The sequence below is a fragment of the Bombus impatiens genome, unplaced genomic scaffold, assembly GCF_000188095.3.
Source record: "Bombus impatiens unplaced genomic scaffold, BIMP_2.2 scf_0217, whole genome shotgun sequence".
Classification (NCBI taxonomy): Eukaryota; Metazoa; Arthropoda; class Insecta; order Hymenoptera; family Apidae; genus Bombus; species Bombus impatiens.
Genome location: NT_176636.1, coordinates 2,177,680 through 2,198,354, shown reverse-complemented (window position 1 = coordinate 2,198,354; position 20,675 = coordinate 2,177,680). Strand labels below are relative to the sequence as shown.

The 20,675-nt window shown below is 41.4% G+C and overlaps 1 protein-coding gene across 1 annotated transcript in view; it reads right to left on the bottom strand.

Annotated features, from left to right (window-relative positions):
- Positions 1 to 20,675, bottom strand: part of LOC100740497 (optomotor-blind protein) — a 186,882-nt gene that overhangs the window by 101,412 nt on the left and 64,795 nt on the right. Inside the window, exons 3-4 of the mRNA XM_033319790.1 lie at positions 20,023 to 20,136; positions 16,264 to 16,417 (exon numbers count right to left, since the gene is read on the bottom strand). Coding sequence (XP_033175681.1) covers positions 16,264 to 16,417; positions 20,023 to 20,136 — 268 coding nt within the window. The remainder of the gene's footprint in view (positions 1 to 16,263; positions 16,418 to 20,022; positions 20,137 to 20,675) is intronic.

Genomic DNA, 20,675 nt, shown 5'->3' with positions numbered 1-20,675 from the left:
CCGCCGGGGGTTGCGACCGCCCCGAAACTTCCACCGCCCCACTACCGAACATAAACGACGGTTCTTTGCAGCTGTAGGAGACAGCCGTAGGTTTCTAGGAGTCTGGTCGTCCGACGCTGTGTCGCGGGGGTGGCTATCGTCCGTTATTAATGGATCCACAGTGCCTCGGAGAAGTCAGGACAATGTGGATTATTTTTCTTTTTTGGGGTGGGGGGGGGGAGAGGAGAGTTGGAGGAGTAGTTGGAATCGTAGACAAAGGACGGTCTCGTGTATTTTTTGGAGCGGTAGAAATTTTTGCTATCTACCGAAGATCGCGAGGTTGAAGGATTTTTTCGGTTTTCTGGTTTTAGATCGCTTCGGAAGTCTGCCTCTCGCAGCGATCCTGTAATTCTTATAGTTTCATCTCGTTGACGTTTTAACGAACGAACGTTCACGAGGTGGTGAAAAGACGTTTGATAAACATTCTGGAAACGGGAATTTTTGTTATAGGAAGCAGAAATTTTGCATAGGGGCAGTTAGAGGAGTATTACGATTTTGTTATTGATAAAAATACATTGAACGTTTTACGACGACTCAATTAGAACGTGAAATTGAGCGCAGGGACTGGCCAAGAGAATTTTCTCATACGTTGAACCTTAAAACACAACCACATTTTTCTCCATTCCCTTCAAATTTCAGACATTCTTAACGCTAGGGAAATATAATCGCAGCAGGAAATCGAGACAGTGGTTTGGAAATTACCGAGCAAAGTGGGATTACACTGAATTTGCTCAATTATCGGCGGAACAAGACCTCCAGTCAACAGATCAAAATATTCGACCGAGTTGCAGGAAAGAAAGCAAGCTGTCCCAGCGCCTCCCTATCCATCGAGGGCGCAAGTAGTAGTCGCACGACAGTCGACTCGCGGCCTGATAACGCCAGCTGACATTCTAATTCACGATTTATGGCGGCGCGTGTCACCTGTCGCGTCCAACTTCTTCAAAGAGAGACGATGATCGACCGGAGGCAACAGCTGTCGCGGTTTTGCGCCGTGTTCTCGATCTCTACAATCGACTATCGATCTTTCCAACTGGTTCACTTACGAATTCACCCAGACAAAAGGAGCGTCGGCGTGTGACAGCTGTCAGTCAGCCGTCGCTTTTGATGAACCACGAAGAGAACAGAGCGGCGAGAAAGAGAAAAGAGAGAGGAGAGAGAGAGGATCGTTGTGCACGAGGCTTAAGCTCGCCGCGAGGTCAACCTGACGGTTCCGTGTTCCCACTGTAATTTCGTGGCGTGCGCGGTGGTCTGCTGGACTTCCGTGCCGCGGTCAACTCGACCAGATAAAGAGAGAACCACGCTTTGCCTGACTTCTGCCCGGGCAACTGGCATTCGCCTGTAATTTCGCCCGAAACGCCGAATTTGGGTCGGTTTCGTCCTTTCTTTCGTTTTTCTTAACATTTGAATAATCGGTCCAATAATAAATCGACTTTCCATTGGAACGAAAAGATTAATCCGTTTCCAGAGACCCTCGATTTAAGGAATCGAGTCTTCGCGTCTTTAAATCTTCTGTAAATTGTACAAATATACGTTTGACGTTAAACGTGACGCGCTTTGGCAAGAAACGATTCAGATGAGAAAAAGTCATTTCTTTTTTCTTTTTTGTACGTTTTGGTAGACGAAATTATTAATTACTCCAACGAGATCAAACTGAATTTCCCAAATGATTATCGACTTCGGAACTCGCAATTAAAGTAACGTATCAATAAGGAAAGCAGGCGCCTGTTTATCGCGTTAATTAAAATTACAAAACGTCTTTAATTGATCGTGCGAGCTTCATTGCTCGAAGATAACGTAGAGTTCCTATGTATAGTATGTAAGCCTGGTCAAGCTTAAACGAAACACGTAACGCAGCTGGTAACGAAACGGGCAGCCCTCACTGCATAACTTCGAGTGCATAATTTTCAACGAGTGCGTAACTTTGAACGCGTTTATCTCGCAAAGTCACCTTCTTAACTTCTTTTTACGAGAGCACGTCGCATGTACGTGCCCCTTAACGGCGATCGATCTTTCAAAACTCTCGGAAGCTCTTTAACTACGTCGCGAGACGAAAAAATTAGCAAACGAAGGAAGATCTGTTCCGACACTGGCCTTGAACCTGACCGACTCTCGATCTGTCCCTAATAACAAACGACAAGCAGGCTGGTTCTTTCGACTCTCAAACTGTCATCATCGAGCCACTGGACGCCGTAACAATTTACGACTAGATCGTTTAATTTCGAAATTCTTCGTTTAATTCAACTGTACTGCCAGCGATCTCGAGAAAAGTGAAATACGAAAGGCGCGCATAATACGAAAAGAAATAAAATACGAAATAAAATGACTAGTAACGATTTCCGTTATATTAGCAAAAGTTCGTGCGTTTCATTTTATTTCGCATTTTTATTTCTAATGCAATAATTTGATGATTAACAGAACGAGGCCCGCGTCGCCGGACTGCCACTAGCCCTTGGTCGTTAATCAGCACCCGCATACATCGTCCTACCTCTTTTCCCTTTCTCTCTCTCTCTCTCTCTCTCTCTCTCTCTCTCTCTCTCTCTCTCTCTCTCTCTCTCTCTCTCTCTCTCTCTCTCTCTCTCTCTCTCTCTCTCTCTCTCTCTCTCTCTCTCTCTCTCTCTCTCTCTCTCTCTCTCTCTCTCTCTGCCACCCTTTTTGTCCCCCGTCGATCGCGCGCGAGACTGCAGTTCATGAATAACCGCCTTTCGCCTTGTTCGGTTCTTATTGGCAGCCGCGCAGGTGCCAGCCGCGCATTAGCATTCGACACGTGCAATTCGACGTGAGCCGGTATCGTTTTCCAGAAATTGGCTGGAGGTAGCCACCGCATCTTGTACGAATATACGTTATGGTCCGCTTTCTCGTTTTATTTTCTGCATAGCTTCGGGCTTCTTATTATATTGTCACGAAGTTTCTGGCCGTGTCGAAAGTACGAGACATACGCGATGCTAAAAAACCAGCTTCTCAAAAGCCAGACTAGTTCATTTTCTATCGATTTCTCGTTACGCGAGTATTCGATTAATGGCCGTTCAGTCAATTAACAGTCGAGTATGGAAGAAAGTGGTGAGACGCGTGCAAGTGTGTATCGATGAATATCTTTGAAATCGTTCATCAAATAAATATATAATTCCAGGTGTAAATTTAATATTCCCATACCATTGTTTCGGCTATTACGATGCAAAATTCTCAACGCGTCTCCTTATAAAACGGAAGAAACTTTTCGGACAACCTAATTCTCGTCGTAGACTTTACATCGTATGCTCGAAACAATTTCATTCGACGGCGGACAAAAGACGGTCAGGTAACTCCGATAAAAGCACGTAGCGTCGAAACTGGCGATTACGATCGGAGTGGAGCTGCTATCGGCGAGGATAATTGCACGACATCGGTGTCGGAGACACCGGCTAACGAAGTCCAACGAGCCGCGTGCTATAAAGATTGTAATCAGTCACCGCGATGGACGGCAAGGGTTGTTAGGGCCGGAGGAGTAGGCGCTAAACAGCAGATAATGAAACGAGTCGGCCAAGTAATTTTATCGTGGAATTAACGCGGTTCGATCAACCCACACACGCCTCTTGCCGCCTGGAAAACCGATCGTTCCTCGCCAACACGTTGACTTTCGTACGCCCACCTGGTGAGTGTGTTGTACGATAAAGGTACGAAGAGACGGCAATTTAAGTATCTTTTAAGGACAATCTTTCTGCCAGACTATAAGTCCAGTTATTATACACATGGGCGTGAGAGATTTGCATGGGAAAATTTAATCGCCTTGCGGTCGATCGCAGAAGGTGGAGATTCCGTAGAACGAATCTTATGGTGTTGTATTTGGTCGAGCTAAATTGCCGGTTTAATGAAACCAAGCGCTGTCTTTCACCGTGTTTCCATAGGATGCCGGTTATAGACAGAGCTCGCGAGGAAGTTTTTTTATCAGACGTGATTATAGGAACTGAAGCAATTATAAGTAGAAAAGTGGAAACTTCTAACTGTACGTAGTTTTAATTTAGCGTTGTAGCGTCTGATTAGAAGGTTGTAGTCAGTTGCGCCCAGAGTTTCTTAACAGAGTTGGATAAATGCTCGATTAGACGTATGTAGATTAATCTTAATTTTCTCCGACGAATATTCGATTCCACGAAATCCGGAAACTGTACCCCTTCCGTGGAACAGCGCTCCCGTGAGCTCGCGCGTCAGTGATCCTAGCAGATAATAGTCGACCATATAACAATCCAACGAATTTACGTAAAGCGAAGATCCAAAGAGGCGAAAGTTGATGAATCGTTTCGATAGGAACGAAAAAGAGAAGTTAGATTTCCTAATTTTCTAAAACAATTCGAGATTCTACTGTTCCCGTTAAATGCGAATACACTGGTCGCTCGATTTACACGGAGTATCCGTGGGTTCGTTTCACGCGAATAAAATGAGGGACCAGTGTACATTTATCAGGTCGTCCGAAAAGTTTCTTTCGTTTCATATTATTTTGTCGAATTACGTACGATCCATTTTGCTCTATCAAAGTAAAGATCACGACGTTCGACAGATTAGGTCTGTAAAAGAAAGACACTTTTCGGGCGACCTAATACATGAAGAATCAAATAGGAAAAATTGCATATTCAATCTACGCAATAAGAACGTCTATACACGCGCGTAACTTATTAATTTATACAACAGAAAATACATAATTGCACAATGCAATATGGATATTTAAAGGAACGAACAGTGGTAGCTAACGACAAGAAGAACGAACGAAGGATCTCACCCGTAAAGAAAATCGTCTCGTTTAGGTCTCACCCTTGCCATAGATAGGAAACGAAGGGAACAGCGATACGCTGATGCAAACGCAATAATTACGCGTATCTGGCCCCCTCGACGTTCGTGACGTACCCGTTATGTCATTATCCCATTTATTATAACGATCAGCAGCCACTATGGACCGGATTCCACGCCCGTTTCTCGCTCGACGAACGCAAATTGCCCGGCACTGAATCGACTCGACGCGATGATGTCTTGATATGGAATGCGCGATCGTTAATCGACTATGGAACACGAAGCTACGTCGGCGTCGGCTACGATACCGTACAATGATAAATAATTGTCAGCGATGAAAGAACATCGGGATTTCCCGTCCGGAAGGTTGGGAAAAACCCCAATACCCTAGTCCAGACTTTTACTATAGCTACGCTTAAGTAACGAAAATAAGAAATAGTTCTAATGTTCCAATCTGGCTTTATGACGATGGGTTAGGGCTCGAAGTGACATAGTGGGTCACTGAACGTAGCCACGGTCACGGGAGGGACGTGTATCTGACAGAGGTATGGAATGATGATATGGCTCTCCTTAAAAAACAAAGATTGACCCGAGGAATATATGAGGGCAGTTTTATTTGGATTACGGGTTAATTAATTAGTCGTTGGACGAATTGCTGATTGAGTTATCGAGAAAGTTAGCCGAATCGTGTATTACGTTTGTACTCGTCATCCCGTGGACAGTGGGTTCGTTATCGAACCTGAATTCGTTGTCACCATCATCTCGACCATCCTATCGCCGCTATGGCTCATGGCCTCTTGTAGTGTCCACATTTGTACCGATAAACATTAGCTACATCCGCGATGGTAAAGTAAGTAAAGGTTCATCGAACGCCCCAAAATTCCAACCTGACTCCGACATACTAATATTAGTATCGGAGTAGCAAGCACTAAACTGAACAGTACGAAGAAAGCGAGAACTTTGGGTTCGTCCTTGGCGCGTCTAAAGTCTCTAGCACTTGGATTTTCCACGTTGACATGGTAATACACAGTGGTGGGTAAAGGAAAATTTCAAGTTCGTACACTATGAAAATTAGTATCTAAACAGAAAGTACTAAAATGAGCAATACTAACCAAGTGACTACTTTGAGTGACTACTTTGGTGTACGTGAAATCTCTGCTTGAAAGTTTAACGCTGCTACGCTGCGAATATTAACAATTTTTGTATTATCAACTCTTCGTCATATTGATAACTGGGTTGCTGATATCAATGCAAATTCCAGATTTTATCGATGTAATTAAAAAGAATTGAATTTACATAGAAGATCGTTTCACCTATTAAATATGGTACCAAGTATTTACTTGGATATTTTACATATTTTTGTATATTATATTTCGCGACTTGGAATTTCCCAAATGCGTAAAAACTGGTAATTTATCGATAACAATTATATCTCTTTTATGCTATATATTATATTTATTCGTTGCCCTTATTAAATGTAAATTCATTATACTCTGTCTCTTTATACTTCTTACTTTATTTCAACTTTCTCTTCGCCGCCATAGTAAATGTGCATGTTCAAGGATCAAGAATGACGAAGATCGTCGACTGGGTGGTTCTCCATGTTCACGGGAAAGGTTTGTCGACCGCATTGACGGCGCTTTTTGCTAACCACGCGAGCCATTTGTACGGCTGTGTGGAGAAAACTGATGATCGCGAACAAAGTGGGACGTTTATGGTATTTGGCGATATTGGTGAAGTTCAAAGTAGTCATCGCGTTTTTCCTCGTGCGCACTAACATTCTCGTGAAAGTGGTCGTCAGATCTGACGCGTTCCACGTATCTGTTTTCTGTCTTTTGTTTGCTCCTTTTACGAAGTCAGGACTGTCGTACGATCGAACTAATATCATTAGCGAAATTTTGTAACTCATCGATATCAACGAGTTCGTTAGCGGACGATAACGACTACACGAGATTTTGCGCGTTTCTCATCGAAAAATCATCGACGTAGCCAAAACACGGGTTTTCAGAGGAAAAAGAAAAGGGAGGTAAAAGCAAACGAAAAAGAGATTTAAAAAAAGGCTTTTATTCGGGTATAATCAGAGCCGAGGGACGTGCAAATTCACCGGAGCCAGAAAGGAACGTGTGAACGAGCCCTCGTGAAATCCACCTCTTCGCCACCCCCGTCGTTCCGGTTAGAATCTGCCGCAGAATTCGCGCGCGCGATCGTTACCGTAGAGAGGCGTCCCCGAGGGAAATCTGCAGGAGTGCGTGCCGAATGTGGTCATGCCAAACGATTCACAGCGACGTCTGCGAGAGAGAGTCTAAGCCCTTCCCTATCCTTATACTCTTCAAACACGATTGATGACATTTCGGAAAATTTTAACCTGATCATTCTTATTCGATCTCATCAGCTGTTTAAGTGGCAGTAATTCTATCAATATTGGGGATCCATTTAGAATACACTTCTTAATCTGTCCATTTAGAATACACTTCTTAATCTGTCTTATAATCAAAGACTTAAAGAATTTGCACATATAGATCCTGTAAAGTAACAAAATTGTTGTATAAGATATGACGATCACAAACGCCAGCTCTATAGTTATATACTGACTTCTGAATATTCTGAAAATTAATTTAATCGGGTTTTTATATACTATCATATATACAGGGTGGTTGGTAACTGGTGGTACAAGCGGAAAGGGGGTGATTCCACGCGAAAAAAGAAGTGGAAAATATAGAATAAAAATTTTTCGTTCGAGGCTTTGTTTTCGAGAAAATCGACTTTGAATTTTCGCTCGGTACGCGTGCACTTTATCGCGTCTCGTTATAACGGATCTCACTGTAGATCGTTGTCTCGATTGACGTTACTTTTTAATTTTAAAAATTTTCAAATTTTCAAATTTTTAAATTTTTAAATTTTTAAATTTTTGAATTTTCAAATTTTCAAATTTTCAAATTTTTAAATTTTCAAATTTTCAAATTTTCAAATTTTTAAATTTTCAAATTTTCAAATTTTCAAATTTTTAAATTTTCAAATTTTCAAATTTTCAAATTTTCAAATTTTTAAATTTTCAAATTTTCAAATTTTCAAATTTTCAAATTTTTAAATTTTCAAATTTTCAAATTTTCAAATTTTCAAATTTTCAAATTTTCAAATTTTCAAATTTTCAAATTTTCAAATTTTCAAATTTTCAAATTTTCAAATTTTCAAATTTTCAAATTTTCAAATTTTCAAATTTTCAAATTTTCAAATTTTCAAATTTTCAAATTTTCAAATTTTCAAATTTTCAAATTTTCAAATTTTCAAATTTTCAAATTTTCAAATTTTCAAATTTTCAAATTTTCAAATTTTCAAATTTTCAAATTTTCAAATTTTCAAATTTTCAAATTTTCAAATTTTCAAATTTTCAAATTTTCAAATTTTCAAATTTTCAAATTTTCAAATTTTCAAATTTTCAAATTTTCAAATTTTCAAATTTTCAAATTTTCAAATTTTCAAATTTTCAAATTTTCAAATTTTCAAATTTTCAAATTTTCAAATTTTCAAATTTTTAAATTTTCAAATTTTCAAATTTTAAAATTTTTAAATTTTTAAATTTTTAAATTATTATTCTATATTTCTGAATTCTTTTTCGCGTAGAATCACCTCCTTTCCGCTTGTACCACCATTTACCAACCACCCTGTATATATAATTATACATATAGCCAATTCACAACATTTAACAGTATAGAAGCAACTTTTTATTCAAAGCCCAGTTTAACGATTATGTTCGGGGAAAAAATGAATTTGCACGAGCATTCACAGCAGTCTAGTCGTCAAATTTCCGAAATCTAACGCCTGATTTCACGCTGCGCTTTAAATACTATTGTATTAGGTTGTCCGAAAAGTATCTTTCCTTCGCAAACGTGTTTTTTTACAACAGCGCAGCTTCGTACGAACGCGAAACCAAGTGTGTGAAGTGTCGCGGTGTTCAACTCCACAGAACAAAACAACAATATAAAACAGAAAACGTTGTGCGTCTATTACTTCCTCATAAAACGAAAGAAACTTTTCGAACAACCTAATACGAGTACGTAGCTGCGTGTAAATCTCTGCCTCACAGATATGTCTATGAAAGTGTTGATTTCGCGAGAAAATAGTAAACAGTAATTTTCATCGTTACCTTCCTATAAATTTATATATTTTAAGTAACATTGGCGTATTGTTAATACAAATCGACCAGAGTGTCAACATACTGCAAGTACGTGTCCCACATGGTCCTAGCTCGAAATCAAAGAGGGTGTAGGCGGCAGTGGTGCAGCGCAATGGCGCGTGCAACACGCTCGCGAGTGCAGGACACGCGAGTGCACGGAACACGAATCGGGTCGGTGTTCGTCGCACGGCGAACAGCAAAATGGCCCCCGACCACGGTCCAAGCTCACACGAACGACGCCTCGACGCGCACGCGATTCCGTAATGAGACAACGTGTGCGTGTAAACGAGCGAGCGCGCGCGTGTGCTAAGCCGCGTGGGTGCGTGCACGCAACGAAAACGCGTGGGACTAGCGTACAGAAACAAACAAAAAAAGAAAAAAGAAAGAAAAAAGGCAACCACGTCGAGCTCTTGTTCAACGAAAAGTAATTCGTTGTTTGTCTGTCCCTGTTTGTTTGCCCTTTTGTCCCTCTTTTAGTTTCTGTGTATTAGAATGTTGTTACCGGCAATCGGCGTTGAGAAACGTGTTTTTTTTTTAAGGTTTTCGGGGGAAGAATAGGGAGGTTGATGGGGTTTTTTTGTTCAATTAACAATGGTGTTTCTGTGCCCATTAATCACCGTAAAGTATGGGTGTGGGTTTTACGAGTTGCCAACTTTAATATCGTTCGATATTTCGCATCCACATCTCATTTTCATATCTCGTTTCCACGTTGTTCTTCTTTCTGATATTCCACGTGTACTGGGGCAAACTGATGCTACGACGAATAAAATTCTAGAAACGATTATGCACCCACTCAAAGGTCTTGGGACATAATTATTCTAACGTGGTAGAATGTAATTATTATATTACAGATATCACGATCGTTATATCGAACTTGTTATATCAAAACTAGCGTATACCGAGGTTGAACGAGAATGTGAATGACAGATCTATGTAAATCAATTTTACTCTATAGTCGATAGGCAGAGATCAATAAAATGCACACATGGCGCATACATTAGCTTAAAATTCGAATGAGATTACGTACACAGTAAAAACACCAAGAAATGATATCTACGCGGTAAAAAAAACGCACCATTTTACCAAACTACCAAGATTTTCCTAAAGACAGACTTTTCGAAGCTTTAATTCTAGCATCATCTTAGCATTCTAATCAAAAGAAACCTCCTAAACCATTAAACAACTTTAGAAATAACATTGTCTCTCCCCCCCCTCTCTCTCTCTCTCTCTTCAACCACCCCAAAGCCCACCAAGCGCACCCATCAGCCTCATCACCCGATACACTTCAATTTTTTCCACTCGTGATGACTGTTCCGCGCTCGGAACAATTTCGATCGCGAGTCACCGCGGGTAAAATGGGAAAAATCAACGATGGGATGGGGTGGGGTGGTACGGGGTGGAGGAATGGTAATGGAACGCTAAGCGACATGTCGACAGGGCAGAGAGGCAGAACTACAGGTGTGCAGGTACACGCTAAGCAAATCACGGGACGAGGAAAAAAAACGGGAGCGTGCAATTTCCCGCGTATCGCTCGGTTCCTCTCGCCAGTACGAAGCTTTTCCACTCGCGATCGAAGCCTGGACACACTGGATAATTAAAGCTGCGAGGCACGTTTGATCCAGTTTCGCTCGATTCGTTCGTCCGCGCTGATTGTTTCCCGTTTTAATTTTCGGAATATTGGAAAAAGGATACCGGCTCGAACGGTGCACCGCGGGAAATGGACATTAAAACTGATTTTCCGACCAACCTCCGATTGGACCTGTCTCTGGCTGATTCCATTTTTTTTTTTTTTTTTTGCTACTTTTATTATATTTTTTTCTCTTTTTTAAGGTTGTTCGCTTCTCGAAGTTTCTCGCTGATGTTCGACGTCCAACGTGGCCGAGTAGGATTTTACATTTTGTACGAAGGTTTGGCAGGTTGACTGGATTTTTAAATAATCTTGGGTGCAGGTTTAATAAGAGATGTTGCGGTGGTGGAGGAAAATTTGAGGAAATACGAGAGGTTTAAAGCTGTGCAGCAGTTGCAGGGTTATCAACTTAATTGGAGCGGCTGCTCTACACAGAGTTTCTTGCTTATTTTAATATGTTTCTATCTATCTCTAACCACCTAATGGTCTTCAATTTCTGATATTTGTCATCGTCTGCTGTCAAAAGTGTTATTCGCTTGACGAACATCTACAAACGCCCTTCGCGAGAAACTTCGCGTATTCTAAAACAGTTTGCCAAACGAGTTCTAAGTTACCTTCCCATCCAATAATACACCCTGTTACACGCTTTACTTTGTCGACTTTGGCGCATCGCTAAACTCCATTTGACACGACGAAAGCTTAAAAGATTTCAGCAGAGTCTTGCGATCGATCGACGAATCGCTGACAAATATTAAGAATTTCCAAATGCTCCAAGAGTTAACAGATCACAATTCCGTAATTCTAGGATTCCACCCATCTTCCTATTAGGAGAATATCGGTCAGATTTGCATATGACAGATTCGAGGAAGGAAATTCAGGTTGAAAAATCTAAGAACGACAGATAAGAAGATAGATACTCGCGAGAAGAGCGGTGGTACCGACGCCAGACGTGGAGAGGTTGCGCTTTTGTCGAAGCACTCGAAAACGAGGAGTCGCCGGATCTTCTTTATGCCAGCAGTTGGCCGATCCCGGCTGAAAGGACGACGGATGCCTGCTCGCGGCGCGGATTAAACGCCGAGATCAAGTATTCTTGATAAAGGTAGCGGATCAAGTGGCGCGGAGAACGACTAAATCGAGGGAAAACCAGCGACTCCGAGCCTCTGTCGCTCTTACGTCGTTTCTCTGTCCTGCAACTGACATACAACTGGTTCGCAAAAGTACTGGACCGTTTATCGTAGAAAACATTTACGTACGTTTACGTTGTGACGCGTTATGATAAAAGACTCTGAAATTTTATTTTTCGTTATTAAACGAATGCTGAACAGCGTACAAGGGACTTACAAGAATTCCGCGACGAAATTGTTTTGTAACTTTCCAACCGCTCAGGGTTGGAAAATGACCTAACGGAACGAGAAGCCAGTCGCAGACTGACGAGCTTCTGTGTATGTATAGATACGTTTTCTTCCGTCTTGGAATCTCGAAAATTTACTTCAAACCATCAGTTGCAATTAAAGGATTGCCTGAACCCTATTACCATTCGAACACTTTTCACCTTGCGCGACTATTAAACCAAGGCTTCCTCCAGAACTAACCAAACGAAGATCCATCAGTAGACAAACGATTTTCCATATGTACAAATGAGCCTTCAGCAGCACTAAACTATTGCGTTTGAATCTTGAAAACTTTTAGGTAAAACCGTGAGTAGCGCTTAAAGAATGTCGAAAATCTCGCCATTAAAAGCTCCATCCTCGGCGCGCTTATCGAACTAAAATCTCCTCATTTAATAGCTTCGCTTTAAGTCAATGACTTTAAGGACCGTTTAAACAAAAGGCGGATCGTTAGAAGAGCTTCGACAGTCCCAAGAAAACAGTTTCAGATATCCCTGGAACACGGACCTCGACTTGAATCTCGGTGTTTCCCTAATTTTTCTCGAACCACAGCGCAATCGGAGGACAAGTCGAGCGAAAATCAGGAAAATTAGCGCCAACAGCACTCGGACTGAGAGGGAGCGGACGGATCAGTAATCCTCGGCTGCCTTTTGTCGGGAAAATCCCATGGCGGCAAACGAAAATGAGACACTCGACTCGACTCGAGTCCTTCGAGATGGCTTCCTCGAGTGCTCGTCTTCAGACCCCTGGCACACGAGCAAACACAGCTCCAGCTAAAGGACCACGAGGTCAACAAACACCGGGGAAAACGGTCAGCTCCTGTTGCTCCCGTTTTCCTTTTTTTTTTCTTTCCTTTTCTGTTTAAAGGAGACTTCAAATCTTTGTGAATTTGGTTTCCCAGGAGCGCGGGAATTTTTCGGATCACCCTGTTCATCGGACCGTGTCTTCGGGGTTAATGGATTCGGACTTTGGTCAATTCCTCGTGGAAAACTCGATGAAGTTTGTCGTCGTTCTTGGAGATTTTCTTTGTTACCTGAGATGAAGGTTCTCGTGGTTACTCGATGGACACTTCGGGACTGTCTTTTTAGGGTGGAAGAGGGTTTGTGAGCAGAGGTGTGTTTTTCGAGAGGGTCTTACGCAGCTTGAAGGATGTTTTCAGGTTTTTGAAAAGTACTCGAGCAATCCTTTTTAACAGCTTTAATTGGTCACCCATGTTAGTATACGTTGTTTGGGATACTTCAATGCAAATGTACTCGAATGTCTTAGTTTTCTGTACATTGAAACAAGGGACTCGTAGTAGCCACTTTGTCTGCCTTTTAGCCGAGTTCTCCTGCAAACTACTTTTAATTAATTTTCGAAAGAAACTGGAAATTCGAAAGAGTCAGAGGCTGCTCTTATCAAAGTGACATATAATATATTCGCGTGAAATTGGGGAAGGTTATGTCATCGTTTCGTTGCTTTCGAATCTGTTTAAAAAATTCTGCGAATTTCACAACCTTCGCCTATTTTTATGAAAACGGACTGCATTTAAGATTGAAACATAGTCCGCGTGGAAAAGTTTGCATCGTTTTAACGAGATACATTTCTACATAAATATCAAAATCCATCGGAGGCCGCGTACGATTAGAGTTTTATTTAGAAAGAACGACTCGATCCATGTGACAAAGGGGTTGAAAGCCGAATAAAAAGCCCTCTAGCTAACAACACATCTCCGAATTACTCAAGATAAAGGTCCAGCAGCTGACGATCACCTCTGAAAGCCTCGTTCCGCCCCACATATCGCGAACCAAAGCAATACTTGAAAACCGTGCTCCTCGAATCTTCCCCGAATTCGGAAAGGGTTGACCGACTCCGACAACCCCCTTAGAACTGCCTCTTATACATTTTCTGGGCTCGTGCACAGGCTCATAGAGTCTGGAAGACACAAGTGAGCCGTGGTTAACACGGTGGTTATCTTCAACCTAGTCGAGGACCCATTCAGAATAAAATGGAAAGACGAAAAAAAAAAAAAACTGAGAAGTAGCTTGGTGTGGCGTATCGGCAGCCGGTGCTCCACCATATAACGATAAGAAGAAATCAAAACTTCCAAGAAGTTAACAACGAGACCGACCCTAATTCCATTCGTCTTCCAAATATCGTTGTCCATTTATCATTCTTCATCTTGGAATTGCTCGTGTAAAGAAATACGGAAAACACATATTTCATCTAATTTTATTAATTTCCAAACATTGTCAAACTTTGTCATTATTTGACAACTGTCACCATTTTACGTGGTAAATGTATTTCCATAATTCTCATCACAAAATCTGCAAATACGTATTTTAGGTGTCTAACTCTATCCAGGATCTATTTACAACGAACTGAAGAAATCCAAGGGAAGACTGAGAAAATGGGAAACCTGTTGGCGCATATGACACACGGTGTTTCACCATACAGCGGTAGGAAGAGATGGAAACGAACGAGAAGTTGACAGATATATCGATCCTAATTCCATTCGCCTTACCAAATCCAAAGTTATTCGTTTATTCGTCTCTATCTTAGAATTCTGCGTATAAGGAAGTGCCAAAAACATCTCTTCCGAATTAAACTTGAGCCAGACACCATTTCACACGATCGTATTAACCTATTATCGCTTATCGTATCGCACCTACTGTCTGGCATTAAAAAATCTGCGAGCACACGTCGAGAGGACGTATCGCGTTTGTCCCCGGCTGCGTGCAGATCGAATTCGCGATGAACCGGGAAAGTCGAAACAGAGGCTGAGAAAATAGGAAATCCGTGCGGCAGTACGAAGAAATTGGAACGATCGGACCAGAAGAGCGGAGCAGAGAAGAGAAGAGAGAGACGAGAGTAGGCTGAAGGGATGAGGAGGTGGAAGACGAGGAGGAAGAGAAAGGCTGCTGGTCGTAACAAAGGTCGGGCTGTGCCAACCATTGACATCGCTCTGGGCCCCGGCCTGGAGGACTAGATTTCACGAGCCAGCGATGCAGGATCCTTCAAAGGACGCCGACATGGGACTGCCGCAAAAAGGATTCGCAAAAAAGGAGAACGGTGCAGCGTCCACCGGGCAAAAGGGGGCCAGGGGAAGTGGTGGCCGCTGAAAGAACCAGGTTTCTTTGGCCCGACGTTGGCTTCCGCAGACCCACGGCCTCCCCTCTCTCCCTTTTCTCTTTTCGTCTTCGTCTTCTTCTCACAGAAAACGATCGAGAGACCACTATATGCAACCCGGCAAGGAGGCAGGAAGAGGCAGGGGCGAGGCTAATAGAGAGGAGCGGACCAGGCCACCATCGGGACACCGGCTGCTGCAACTACTTGACGCCGAAATCCATCGCGATAACTTAATCCGCTGGGATTATGGGCACACGAATTCTCGCAGATAGGTTAATTCGAATGCTTTCTGCACTCTGCGCTTCGTACAGGCCAACGTGACAGTATATCATCGGCTTGTCGTTTTCTGGGGCTGAAAGGTAGAAAACATGGTAGTGACGTGTACGAGGTGATCGCTCAGATTGTTAGATTTTTATAGTATTTATAACAGCCATCAGGCATAGATTAATGCCAATTTAGGTGTCTGGTAGATTTTATGCTATCTATAATAATTAACAGGAACAGGATGATACCACCTGGTTTTTAGATTTTGATATAGGGAAACGTGGCAGTGTATTGGGAGCTCGCTGTTTGTTAAGGCGGAGGTGGAGAGTAGAGCGAGCGAGTTTGCTCAAGTTATTAGATCTTACGAGCGTATTCTTGATCTTAGGAATGGCTTGTGTTTTAAGTGGTAACCTTTTATGCTAATGAATTTGCAGAGCGATATGGAAGATAGAAAATTCACGACGTAGACAGGAAGTTGTGAGAGATCGACCACTCGGTTGCCACGAATTAATCTTTCGCTTTAATAAACGTACACTGTGGTATAGAAGGCAGAACATTGAGAAAACATGCGGCAAGTTTTAAGTGATAATTTTTTCCACCAATTAATTTGTAGGCTCGTGTGGATACGCGAAGTTGTAAGCGATCGACCAAATAGATTAATTTTTTGCGTTAATAAATTTATATGTTAATGTAACAGATAGAAAATTGGCGAAACGAAGAGGCGAAGTAGTAAAATGGTCATCGTCGAGGACGGAGACTGCCGCGTGCACGCGGCCTAACGAGCTTTTAATCGGTCGATCGTTAGGTCGTTAGCCGGGCAAACGTTAGCGATTAATTGCGAGACTCGGAGCTCCAACTTAGGCTAGTAAGTAAGTAATTGTTTGGTTGGCGTTACGTACAGTACTTACAAAGCCGTGCTTGTCGCTGATGTTGTTAGTGAGTTTGAGCTTGTGGAAGCTCACCACCTTCTGCATCCACTGCTCACCGCTACTCGGCGAATCAGGATGGATGTACATCCTCTTCGGCATTTCCGGGTCTGCCTTCCCCGCTACCATCCACCTGCTACTCGACAAACACGTTCAAAAAATCATTAAAAATCTTTTCAATCTTAACATTTCTTTATAAAGCAGGAAAATTTACATCTTTTCCAACGATTCGACAGATTCGAACGTATTTCACGTGCTCGTCCGCTCGCTACATATTCAAATTGCAAACATATTGAAAATCGATAAAAAGATCTCTTCAATTTCTATACAATTTGCTTTTAGAGAAAGGAAATTTAGGAACCTGAAACTGTACACCCTTCTGAGTATTTTCAAGAGGTTCGAAGATTTTTATACACGTAAGAACAGACGTATCGAAAGATTTTGAAATTATTGGAAAATTGCTTACAATTGGGTAAAAATGAACAAAGGGACACGTCGATTTTTTCATCTATCGCGCATGTCGATCAGAGATTACTGATGGTTAATGATATCAGAAGCTCGCGTTAATCGAACAATGATATTTGCCTAATCTTGCTACGACTCTTAGATGTTCATAGTGACAAATTTCACTGCAATTTCACTGCTGAATATTTTCAGAAAAATTTCAGTATAAAATCGAAACAACTATTCTTCCAAGACAGTGTCGATAAGATGCAAAGTGTTGACACTGGCAACGATGAAACGATGAAGTTTCTACCAGGAAATCAGAATGACAATCCTTAATTTCTATTCTCTACAGAAAAAGATTAAAGGAAATCGCCGCAAACGTACATGGCTAGGTTTCCCCATAAAAATCGTTGTAAACTACGTGTACTTAAATTTTCTACGAAGAGTTACGAATTGACCATCTTCGGCATAGTTTTCACGTTAAGTCGAAATTTCCAGCTACTTCTGTCCCGTTCTACGGGACCAGACACTCGATACAGAAACAATTGGCGAATGCAACGAGAAGCAAACGGCGAGATCCACGAACAGAGAAGTCGACACACGGCCAATCGAAAGGCAGACCACAACGAACGATTACATCACTCGGACGACCGCAGCCACTTTGGAACTCGTTCGACGAGTTCTTCTTCGTCCGCTCGTTTTGACCCACCTGCGATGGATTCGAACGACCAGACACGCCTCTCTTCAAAGACAACAATCGTGATAGCCGGTGCTTAGAGGAATCAGCCGAGAAACTCGCTCGATCGACACCTTTTCATCCGCTTCCTATTCGCTACCTGGTATCTCCAGTCTACTGGACTTGGCGATTTTTCTTTCACTTTCAGATTTACCAAAGTTCGATATCAAATTGTTTCCTTAGGATTCGAGAGTCGAAAAGCGCGTAATATCGTGTGGAATTTGAGAAAAGTTGACGTTTACGTTTGGGGTGGAAATATTGGGTTGGCAACTAAGCGATTGCGGGTTTTGTCATTAGGTGGTATTGACAAATCCGCAGTCACTTAGTTGCCAACCTAATATAACGGCCGTGGAATCTTAGAAAATTGTTATTCAGGTTATTTTCACCAATAAATATGGCAAAATTTATAGACATTTATCTGCGACAAATCTTCTTTCTTTTCGTCCAACGAATAACTTTTCGCATTGAAAAACATCAATCGAGAAGAGAATTATTTACAACGATATAAGGTGTTGCGTACATTTTATTGAAAAATTTGTCGCCAAGAAAAAGTAGAAAAATTAGGACAGTTCGTAATATACCCTTATTCGATTAAGTTGAAGCATTATTTTAATTATATATGAAAACGAATCGTATTACAGGGAGAATTATTTAAAGTAATCTTCGAGAAACTAAACGATTAATCTCGACAAAGTTGGTCACTTTTTCTGTGTAACTCAATTATCGTTTAAATTTTCCACCATTATTGCACCATTCTACGTTTCACCAAAGAAATCAAGATTTCTCCAAAGGATATCACGAGTTTCAAATCTCGCGCCACCATCTCCGCGCTAAAGAACCTCTAAATAAGGAGATATGGACTGTTTAAGACAAACACTGTGGCTCTAAAAGCGGGAAATGAGAGTGCATAAACGATTTGGCCGACGCAAAAAAGCGAATAGAAAAAGAATACCGTTTCGTACGTTCGTGAGAACGAGCACGACCATAGCGGATCGCCATTTACGTGACAAGGAATCTCGAAGCCCAACGTGATTTTCGCGAAGTCGGTCGACGAATTTCCCGGCTGCTTTCCCGGCAGGCCGATTATGTTCCGTTTAGCACCCTCGCGACGCGGAAAAACGTTAAACGGAGCTAGACGATTGTGGCAACGCTCGTGAGAACGCGTGTCTGCACGTTTCGGCCATCCAGGAAAAAGTTAATGGAGAGCTAATGACTGGCAGAAGGTTGAATCGCTCGGTTGGAATCATTGCAAGTTACTTTACAAAGCAGTTTGTTTGGAAAAACTGGAACAGCGGCGAGGTTTCTTCTTCTCCTACTCGTTTGCATATTACTGTGCAATCGTGGGTATTTACGTAAATGTAGAAATTTTGAGGATTAAAGAAAGTAGAATTTTATTTAACAACGTGGGATGTCGATCGGAGAAAGTAGAATTTTATTTGGCAATTTAGAATTGCAATTGAAGTAAGTAGAATATTATTTTGGTATTCGGAACTCTGGTCGAGTTAAGTAGAATTTCATTTAGAAATTTGGAATTCTACACCATGGGAAATATATGGTGACAACATATGACACCAAGAGAGAAATTTAGGCTACAAGGAAAACACGTTGGTCGATTAAAAGAGCGGAAGTTACGAGAGAAAAAGAAGTTCGATTTCCTTCCTCGTTAAAACTCTCTTGTTTACATTTATCATTTTAATCAGACTTCGTGGAAACTATAATTTTCATGGACACGTGGATCAGGAAAGAAAACGACGAGTTAAGTTATAAATCGATACACGTGGTTAACGGCTGGCTTCGATTTCAGGCTCGTTATTTCAAGTGGCGCGTAATCTTCGAGCCCTGATAAGCATGAGGCGCTAAAATCGAAGCGAAAGTGTCGCCTGTGTAATCCAAGTTTGGTAGGTGATAATTTCGAAGTATAAATCTTTTTCCTGAGAAAAATGTCGGTTAAAATTGCCGGCTGAACGCTATCGGCGGATAAACGGTGCTTTTGGTAACTCCTCATTTCGAGACATAAACTTCTCGCCGAGAAAATTGGACGGTATGAAACGCAGTTCGACAGTTATTAACCAAGAAAAAGTTCTATCGTTTCGTTCGTGATGGAAATAAAAAGAAGACCATAATTTTATTTAACAAAGTAATGTTATTATTATTTTAATGAACGACTTTCTACATTTTTCACATCCTTCGTTCCTTTTCTAAAAGAGAAAAAAGAAAGAAGATGGGTGAACTTTCTTATCCGACATGAGGCAAACAATTAAATTAAGGTAAAAACAGCTAATGAGAGGAAAAGTTGCTTTCAAGTTTTTGTTTTCGTTAAAAATTACAAGTCGAAGAAAAAGGAAAGAGAAAAATATGTTCCGGTGAAAGATGTCGATGAGGAAGTGGTAACGTACGAGTAATCGGATAATTGCATTAATTTCCGTGTTCGCGGTCGTCACGAAAGCTTGGACGCAACAGCTTGGCGGTTCGTGATCGCGATTCGTGGAACTATTCGAATCGTTAGAGCGTTCTACTCATGACAATTATACTGTTACAAGTTTCACCTAGACCCTTACCTGTTGTGGAACTTGTATCTGTAGTCGTCCGCTGCGACGATGTCCAGCAGGAGGATGTATTTGGCCTTCGCGTCCAATCCGGAAACTCGGAACTTCATCTGAGGGAACATCTGCCTGGAACCCCCGATCAACAGACACAGTTCGATCAGATAATTGCAGTAACATTCATTGGAATAAAATATAATTATCGAATAAAGTATATGGTCGACAAAATTTTGATTAAATCTGCGACTATATATTGTACACAAATAATTAACATCGAGTTTAATCATCTTGCAAATGTTCTCAAAATTTTGTCATCTATTGATTAATTTGTATTTTAAACCAGCCTTGAGCCAATACGAAAGAAGAACGTAAAGAAAATGACATATTTTGATTCTATTCGAACCCCAAATATCCCAAACTCTGTCGCTTATTTATCAAATCTTATTGCATCGTTCGCTTACGTCAACTTTCCACGTCCGATAAATATATCACTGTAATGTCCATTAAGAATTTGCAAACACACATTGCGCTCTTCTTCCTCGTCTTATCGGTACAATTTTCAGCCAGCAATAATTCAACCTACAAAGGAAAGCCTCAGTTTGTTCCCAAAACTCTGTCACCTGTCTATTCATTTCTGTTCCACAATTTTCCATCTATTGGGTTGGCCA